We start from the raw sequence: 9,523 nt of genomic DNA, 5'->3' as shown, positions 1-9,523 counted from the left end.
AAATTGAAAGCTGAAATAAGCTGAAAAAAACTGTACCAAACTGGGCCATTATATTATAGATATTATATGATTTCACAGGGTGAGCCCACCTGTACAATGGGAAATGGGAGATGAACCCTGAAAATTTGCACATATAAAATAATTCAAATTGTCCATTATTAGAAGAAACAAGAAGAATAAAGACAAATTTAGACACTTCATGTTTCCACATGTTAAAAGTTGCCTGAGACTCGAGAAAATACGAGGTAAAATCTGGGGATAAAATTTATGAATTGAAATTTATATGCATGTTTCACAGAATCATTCCTGCATGTAAAACTCAAGTCTTATATTATTGCTTGCTGTCATATAAAACAGCGTTCTTAATAGTAATATATTATCAATCAAAACTTATGGAAACATCATTAGAATACATTGATTTCATCAGAGTCAAATTAATCATATTTTGTTAGTGCTTGGTTGTTAGTATTACTCCATTCCCACAAGGACCACCACAATCTCACCATTATCACACACACACACACACACACACTCTCTCTCTCTCTCTCTCTCTCTCTCTATGTATATATATATATATATGTGTATGGGTTTGAAATTTGAATTATTTCCAGTTCACACTAGTACTGGATGGTTGACTGTGGTTCATTGGGTTAGTTACGTGCTCCGTATTGATAATCTATTACATATACGTTTTTTTTCCTCAAAATATTAGTATTTTTTTAAAAAAATTAACTTTTTTTTAGTAGTACAATTATTACACTTTAAAAATATATAATTTTTAAAATTATCCTTTGATAATATATTTTTTGGGGAACATTAATTGTTATAATTATAGTTTTTGTATTGTTAATAAATTTAAAAGAATGACAAAATAGAAAATTCATATTATTTTAGTATTTAATTTTTGAAAATAGACTAATATTTTGGGAAAATAAAAAATAAAATAATGGACTAATATTTTGAAACGGATGAAATATATTTTAAGTCTTTATATATAGATTATTGATGAAAAAAAAATAGATTCTTTGATAATATAATTACATGAATTTTTCATCTTTATTTCAAAACAATAAATGAGAAGTATAGATACTAAGATGAGAAGATGGTCGATTTTTTTGAATACTAAGCTAATTATATTATGTGACTGCGATTATCAAATTAATATGATTTTTTTTACATAGATGACCAACATATGAGAACTAAATTAGAGTGGAATCATTGAAAAAGAATGTGTGGTAGGATTAGTGGGTTAAGACTACCATTCAATTTAGGCAGGAGGGAAACCGTACTTTATCTATGTTTAGATCTAAGGATTTATAAAAGAATTTAGGGTAAATTATATTTTATCTCTTTTATATTTGATCATTTTTTTACTTTTGCTTTTGAATTTTTTTATTTTTTTCACTTTAGTTCTTTCATGTTTCAAGTTTTTTCCAATTTACTTTTAAAATTAGTTTATGCTCAAAATTAAACAGAAAATGTCACGTTAATTGTCACATGACATAAAAAATATATTATTATATTGAGATTTGAATTTCTATCAAATGTGTGAAGTTATATATAATAAAATATTTTTATACCATGTAGTTGTCAATGTGTCAATTTTTTTGTCTAATTTTGAATATAAATTAACTTTTGGTATAAATTGAGAAAAAAACTTGAAATATAGATATAAAAGGTCAAAATGAGAAAAAATATTCAAAGGCTAAAATGAAAAAATGACCAAACATATAAAAAAAAGAAAAAAAAAAGGTCCACGTCTGATTTACCCAAGAATTATAGTGAGCAATAAGAAAAGTAGAAGAACAAAAAAAATAACGTCTATTTTATTTATTATTTTATTTTTTTATAAATTATTTTACAAATTTAAGATCTAAATGCATGATAGGTTGCATCATGACTACCAACTGTGATGAAAATTATGACATCTTCCTTTCGCTTTTGGATACACGCGGACAGCGGCTTCCACCTAATTCCAGGTTTAGTGGTAGGTGGCCCCTCATCCAAACAGGACCCATTCCACTATCTTTTGGCTACACATCTAATCTGCTTTATAATCTCACTCAACCAGGTGTGACACTACACTAATCTCTCTCAATGATAGCAAGCTCTAGCTCTTCATCACAATAATATAATACCATATTACAGACACAAAATATCAATTTTACTGTACATGAGAGAGAGAGAGAGAGAGAGAGGGAGATGATGGTGGGGTTCTAGAAGAATTTTTCAAGTGTAGAAAGGACTGTTTTCAAGGCTTCTCATCCATATGGAATGGACTGTTTTCAAGACTTCTCATCCATACGTACACAGTGGTCAAAAATTTTCTTTGTGAAAATCAAATTTGGTGGATGTCTTGTGAGAGAAATCCAAAGCCAGCTGTCTTAGCTCTTTTGTTAGTGCTGGTGCCCCACAGTAAAACACCCCTGCATTTGTGTAGTCACCGACAATAAGTTAGATCATACGACTCAGAGTGATGATATATAAATATAATATATATATATATATTGATCGATATGTTAAATTGTGAGTTTATCATTTTAAAATTTTAGATTTATATTGTCATATCATTTTGATTAATGATTCTGTATAACAAAAAAATGAATGAATCTCATTTTTCAACTAATAAATGCTAGAAACTTTTAAAACAGTATCTTCAAATTTACTCACACTAACATAGCAGGAGGTTAAATCTTAATTGATTAATTGATTTATAAACAAATCAACATCGGACATGCAATAGTTTACATGTGGCAGGAGGTTTGATCTTAATTGATTGATTGATTTATAAACAAATCAACAACTGACATGCAGTAGTATACCTTATTGAAAGTAAATTTAAGAATCATATTTTAAAAAAATATATGGATATATCACCCTCTTTAAAGGAAATAACAGAAAGATAAAAAGTAAAAGTCCAAGTAATATGAATGTTCATTAGGTGTGAAGAGAAAGGAGAGTTTGGTAGAATAGTTGGGCTGCCTTTTTTTCTAACTTTAATTGCTTCACATCTTAGCCAAAACTTTTTTAATTATCAGCAACAAAAAGGAGACAAAACAAGTTACCAATAAGATATGAATTTGAATTGATAAGTATGTAACATAAGATTAACTTCTATATACTTTGCTTCCACTATCAAGATTACTGGTGTATGAAAATGACATAAAGAGAGAAGAAAAACTCTGAAGTTAAATGAAAAGAAAAGATGAAAGTAATATATAGTACAAAAAATTTAGTAAAGTAGTCATGCATTAAACATTTTTAGTACAAAAATGCAGTAATTAATATAGTTCCAAAATGAAGTAAAGTGGTCATGCATTAAACATTTTGTAGGCAAGCTTAAGAAAAAGGTGAAAGTAATATGGTACAAAAATTAAGTATAGTAAAGTAGTCATGCATTAAACATTTTTTAGCCAAGCTTTTCATGCATTCACTGCCAGTAAATCAATTAAAAGTGGCACACAAAATTAAAAGGGAATAGAGATTTGAATTAGTAAGACTCACCAACTCGAGTATCAGGATGATTGAGAGCAATGTGCTTATAGACATTGCGCCAGTTGGGCTTGGCAAAATGTGATTTCACACGAGTGCCAGAGACAACATCCACGCCATTCTTGGCATGGTTGATTGATTGGAGCATGGCAATGAGGGCAGAACGCGCATCACCCTCTTCGTAGACACTAGTGCAATAGTTGTGCATCTCTATGACTGCCTTGTGGTCCAATTCAGCCACTTCATTCATGATCCCTTTGAACCAGTCAAATGAGCCTTGTTCCCTTGTAACCCAATAAAAATAAGCTCTTCTTGTCTTGAAATTACAGCCACTTCCTGATCCAAATTTTCGCTTTGGCATTGTGGTACTTGGACAATTTGGTAATTTGTTCCCATTCTCCAAAGCATGTTCTTCTTCCTCCATGGCCTTCATGTTGTTTACAATGTCCTTGACAATGCTGATCATTGGTGTTGCCCCAATTCCTAACCCCACAAGTAACAACACTTCATATTTCTTGTAGTCTTGTGCTGGTGCCCCGTATGGACCGTCTATCAACACTCGTGGGAAGCTGTAAATCAATTGTAAGCATTGGTGATTTAGAAAAAGAGAAAAATCAGTATCGGGAATCTTCAAAAGTAGTAGAAATCAACCATTTTCTCAATTAAAATTTTTGGCCCATTCAAATTCAGTCCTAGTTGATATGTGTGCACACATGTTTGTCAAATGTCCTTGTCTATGTTGTGGAAAAATTTCCCTCTGTGACTTTATTGATCTATGATATAAGCACTATCGTTGGGTTTTTTTATTTTTTTACTCCATAGACATGTCATCATACTCAGTATATGGATGGAATTTTGGTGCATGATGGAGGATTTCTAGACTCTGGTGGTAGTTATATTGTGAACAGTGAGATGAGAATGAAAAAAGAATGTCATAAGCCTTATTTCATACTCATATTATATCAATTGCACTCTCTATTGAGCTGCATTGTTTTGCTTAATGTGTAGTATGGATTAGAAGATAGAAAATGACTTACTTAGGATTGTTCTCATCTTGTGACCAATCGGCTCTCAGGAGTCCACTTTTCCCGGTACATGGTGTCTGACACACCTAACAAAGAAAAATTGCAAGCAGAGGTTAATTACAGGTCACCACAAGCATTCCATATTTTATAACATCGAGATTTTGAATTAAAAATCTTGAAAGAATCAAATTATATAGAATAATGTTTTGATTGTATAGTCTGTTGGGTGTTCACACCATCTCAGCAACCCAAAATAAAAAGAAAAGAAAAGATCAAGATTCGCAATGCAGGCGTTCCACTTAAATATCATTTTTATCAAGATTTGATTCGTTTTAATCGACATGTATAAATATTTCGAACTTAATTTTAAAATGTAGTCCATCATCAACAGCATTTACGATGTCAATATGTAGAAAGCGCGGGTACTAATAATGATTTCTACTGATTGCCCTTGACCATTTCAAATAAAGGAAACGCACCGCTGAGAACACAGTTCTGAGCTGTCGTGTCCAATCGCCAAGTGTTCGAATATGAACGCTTAAGTAATCATCTCCTGGAGATGAGGTAATGGAGAATGGATGCCTGTTGATGATTCAATACCATCATAAATTAGTATATCAATCAAGATAAAATTGTGGTATAGAAGAAGAAAAAAAATTAAACCCCCAATGTATTTGATTTTCACATATGAATCATAGATCTACACTGTCATCAGACAATTTAAAGGCCACTTACCATTCAAATGGTGAAACAGCAGCACAGTTGACAAACATGTATTGCCCACTCTTGTATCTGAATCCATGAGGCTTCGACATGTGAAGCGCCAACACATTTCCAGGATAAACAGCCACCTTCAGATTTTATGTACAAATATGCATATTCAGTTTCTATTCTACCGTAAATTGGGATGGAAATTTTATTTTGTTTACCTGAAGACTGCTAAATTCGCTTACCTTATTTATCTTAACAGGCTTGATGCTGGATCTGAATGCCCTAATCAATCTCTCAACCGCATAGAGTGTGACTGGAACTGCCAAATACATCCAGGTCTGCCGGTACCAAAAAGTGGTGTAAGGATTGATATTAAACAAGTCATCATACGATCATCAAAAGATGTCAGTTGAATTGAAAAATGTTAGGTACTAACCGTTTTCTTGTACCATTTGTGGGTCAGGTAAATCTTGATACCATGAACAATGAGCAGAGAGTAGACAATGACAAAGAGGTGGTGTGAATACCAGAAAGCATTGAATCCGGTGAGCTTCTTGAGGGGTTTAGGCAGGTTGACCCTGCCTCGCCTAAACCACGGGCTTGCTAGAGTAAAAGCTATTGCCATCAACACTACCATGATAATCCCACTCACCCCTTCAAAACTCTTCACAAAATGCCAGTAGCTTGAAGGATGGGGCCCAAAGTACTGCTCCATTGGCGCGTACTTGGTAGGACTCGCTTGAACAAGGCGAGGGAAGTCACATGATAAGTGATAAATTGCATGTATTCCAACTCCAATTGCAATTGCCACACCTATCACCTAAAAGAAACACCACCATTTTTTAGTACAACAAATTTAGCTTGCAAATAGCTTAATTCATTTGCAGCCCTAATCAAAAGGGTTATAGAATTACTTTGTGGAAATTGAGGTTGTCGTCAAATGGAACAGCAACTCCTAATTTGGTCCGGTTTCTCAACCAGGTAATGGTGTTCCGGCAGACAGGGAGCAAAATCAGTGCCATGTTCAGCTTCAGAGTCTCGGCTGCGCCTTTTGCCATACATACACAATGACCCATTACACTGTATGCTGCTCTGTTCCGATACTGAATAACCTTCCAAGTAAATAGGCCCAGCATGATCATAATCCAGAGTGCCATCACCCAAACTTTCTGCCAATTATCCAGCAAGAAGTATTTGGTGTCTCCATACCATCGCTTTATCGGGTTGAGTTCCAGTGTAGGCTTAAGCTTCTGGCTCAGCATTTGGCTCAGGTTCCGGCTTTCGCCTCTTGTAGAATGGTTTGGAGCTTGTAACAGAAGCATCTCCAAGTTCTCTATCTGTCCTCCAACACAAATTACGGTCAATTATTGAGGGATCACTAATTTGCTACTCATAAATGAATGTCATCAGGCTAAATTGTTTAGAAGATTGTTTTTTTTTTTAGTGGGATATACCATGATATATCCAAGATTATCTGGGTCTAACTCTTCCATGATCAATGCTGCATATTCATCGGCCTGTTTCTGTATATTTGACAACATGTTTGCAGAAGCACTGTGGCTGATAATCTGAAAATTGAGGCATATGAGAGTCAACTTTTGCATTGGCAATTGCCCAAAAAAACCTTTTGCATTGGCCTATCTAAAAAACTAATCTTGGTTGACAGTTCAATCAACAGTTCTGCTAAAAGAACATAAACCAAACACAAATGTTAATTGAGTTTTTATTTATTTATTTATTTATTTGTTATTATTATTATTGTTTTGAAATCATGAAACTAGTTGGACAAAAAACAAACGGGTGATTATTTGGTAGTTCGGGAGTACATCAAAGTGGCTGTTTCATAGTAGTATGATTAGTGGAGAATGTGAGGTATTAACTATTTGTATTAGATGATTGAGAAATATGAGACGTAATGAATGGTGATTATCGAGGGAGTATGACCACGCAGTATTGTGAGACTATTATATAATTTTTCAAAACGAACATCAAAAATATATTTTTAAATTATATGAAAATAATGGATATTTTGAATTTTTCATTTGATTTCACCAAATACTTTGTTTAACCAAGCATAAATGGACAATATTTTATATAATTTTTTTAAAAAAAATATTGTTCATTCGAATAAATTTCCGTATATGATTCTATGAGGGATTTTTGTATTCTACACTTGTCGCACTGTTCAATGAATATGCCCATACCTCTCTGACTTCTTCTGCAGTGATTCTCCCATCTGCATCTTTGTCAACCCTGCATTGATTTCACCATTAATTAAACATTAAACTAATGATTAATTGACAGAACATAATGATTAAAAAAAAAATTAACAATGAATGATCTTTTCACGGAAATTACATGTCAAAGAAAGTTCGAAGCCGAGAATCGAAACTCTGATCACAGATTTGGTCCCAAAATTCTCTCAACTGCGCCTTATTGATCGAATCAGTCATTATATTTCTCCGCCGTGAAAGCGCATCAAAAAGCTCTCCGGCGAACTCTTTCGATTCCTTATTCATCCCTTTCATTCCAAAAAATCAAAACCTCATTTAAACAATTTAACCAACAAGTGATAGTCATCATGAATCCAAACTATTTAATTAATTAATTACCAATGCATTCACAGAACAGTGAGCGATGAAGCAAGCCATTGGTGGCGGCGGCGGCGGTGAGGTCGTCGAACCGCTTCTCCACGGCGGCCCAGGCGGCGGCGCCGTCGGCCTTACTGATGAACTTGAGTCCTTTCAAAGCATGCGCCGCCGCAGATTTCGTTCTATCGAAGCGGCCTTGAAGCTGAGCTCGCTTCGAGAACGAAGCTAATCTCATGAGTTCCTGAGAGACTTGCTTGATTTTATACGAAGCATTTCGAACAACTGAAGATTTGCTGAACGACGATCTCTTCTCGAGGCCTCTGGCAAGGAAAGTCAGCTCCGGATCTTCGATTTCCACTCCCCCGGCCGTCTTGACGCTGTGCACGGCCACCGAGTCGTCCCGGACGTCGAGCGTGATCTCGACGTAGGCTTGGTCATTGTCACTGTCGGCGGCGGGGGCTGTGCCACTGCCGGCGGCGACAATGCCTTCTGGGAGGTTGAATCTAGCACTCTTCCGGGCACCTCTCTTGTTCAGCGGCCCGCTCAACGGGCCGCTGTACATGGCCTTTCTGTCACCACCGACAATCTCGGAGTCCGAGTGGTGATCGTGGTCGTGGTCGTGGTGCTGTGGATGAGCTGCTCTCGGATCGTCTGTTGTCATTTTTTTTTTTTGCTAAGAGTTAACACAAGTTCTTGGGAAAAACTTTTTTAAGTTAGGATTTTATATATAGAGTGACACAATTCAACAAACATGACAAGACTCGGTTATTTGCTTGGTATGTGTGTGAAATATGGTGTGTGAGAATGATAACTGTGTATACATGACCGTAAGTGCAAGCTTTCAACTCCATGAGAATATATATATATATATATATATATATGTATGTATATATAAGGAAATAAACACGCACTGTGTGTGTGACGATGAAGGCAACGACTGGTTATATGATATCAGTCATTGTTTAATCAGTAATACCAACCATCTAAATTTAACTATTTAAAATTATTATATTATAATTTAAATTTATTTTACGTATAGATTCTTTACTATATAATTTAATTTTTATCTTACATTTAGTTCACTAAAAAATAAAATAAAATAAAATATTAATAAGACCAAATATCACATTCAAATCATAATTATTCTATTGTTTCTCTCATAAAATTACAAATAATAATAATAATAATAATAAATAACTAGACTAAAATAATTAAAATATAAAAAAAATAAATTAAAAAAATCTTTCCAAACGATACTGTAGGATGGGTTGCCAAACTTTTTTCTTGTTTAACATATATATGTGTCATATTAAGACAAATACATCATATATATATATATATATATATATATGGAAACGTTAGGGATCATGAAATTTTTTTCATAAAAATAATCATGAAAGATTTATGATGATTACCTTGATTAGTGTGTAGTGCTTTATTTTAAGTGTAATCCAAGAGTCACAAAATTTTCATGATTATTTTCATGAAAGGTTTTTCATGATACCTAACATTGCCTATATATATATATATACATAGAATTTATCCCTACAAATATAGTTACATAATAATAAAAAAAATATTAAATGATGAGCCGAAAGGAGACAGTTGACTGTACTCTTTAGATGGAGGCATATTTTGAGAAGTTGATTATAATTCACTTTTCATATTATAACCCACTTCCTCTCTCACAAAAAAGCTGCTTAT

The 9,523-nt window shown here is 33.7% G+C and overlaps 1 protein-coding gene across 1 annotated transcript; it reads right to left on the bottom strand.

Annotated features, from left to right (window-relative positions):
• Nucleotides 1-1,798: 1,798 nt before the first annotated feature.
• On the bottom strand, nucleotides 1,799-8,839 carry LOC114267808 (respiratory burst oxidase homolog protein C). Its single transcript, XM_028208872.2, has 12 exons — nucleotides 7,841-8,839; nucleotides 7,587-7,749; nucleotides 7,433-7,481; nucleotides 6,683-6,796; nucleotides 6,143-6,565; nucleotides 5,665-6,048; nucleotides 5,471-5,566; nucleotides 5,253-5,368; nucleotides 4,997-5,099; nucleotides 4,530-4,603; nucleotides 3,505-4,061; nucleotides 1,799-2,426 (listed from the first exon to the last, which is right to left on the bottom strand). Exons 1-12 carry the CDS (start codon nucleotides 8,478-8,480, stop codon nucleotides 2,317-2,319), a joined length of 2,829 nt encoding a protein of 942 aa, XP_028064673.2. The 5' UTR covers nucleotides 8,481-8,839; the 3' UTR covers nucleotides 1,799-2,316.
• Nucleotides 8,840-9,523: the final 684 nt, after the last annotated feature.

This window comes from Camellia sinensis, chromosome 15 (genome assembly GCF_055761805.1).
Source record: "Camellia sinensis isolate YWXY chromosome 15, ASM5576180v1, whole genome shotgun sequence".
NCBI classification, from domain to species: domain Eukaryota; kingdom Viridiplantae; phylum Streptophyta; class Magnoliopsida; order Ericales; family Theaceae; genus Camellia; species Camellia sinensis.
Note: the sequence above shows the minus strand (reverse complement) of the source record. Positions and strands in the feature narration are given on the sequence as shown.

Excerpts from the sequence above, each read along its gene's own strand:
- LOC114267808 (XM_028208872.2), bottom strand. The coding sequence starts at position 8,480 with ATGACAACAGACGATCCGAGAGCAGCTCATCCACAGCACCACGACCAC. Across the intron at positions 4,062-4,529 it reads CAAGATGAGAACAATCCTAA|CTTCCCACGAGTGTTGATAG; the intron begins GTAAGTCATTTT and ends ATTGATTTACAG. Across the intron at positions 2,427-3,504 it reads TCATCCTGATACTCGAGTTG|GGGTGTTTTACTGTGGGGCA; the intron begins GTGAGTCTTACT and ends ACACAAATGCAG.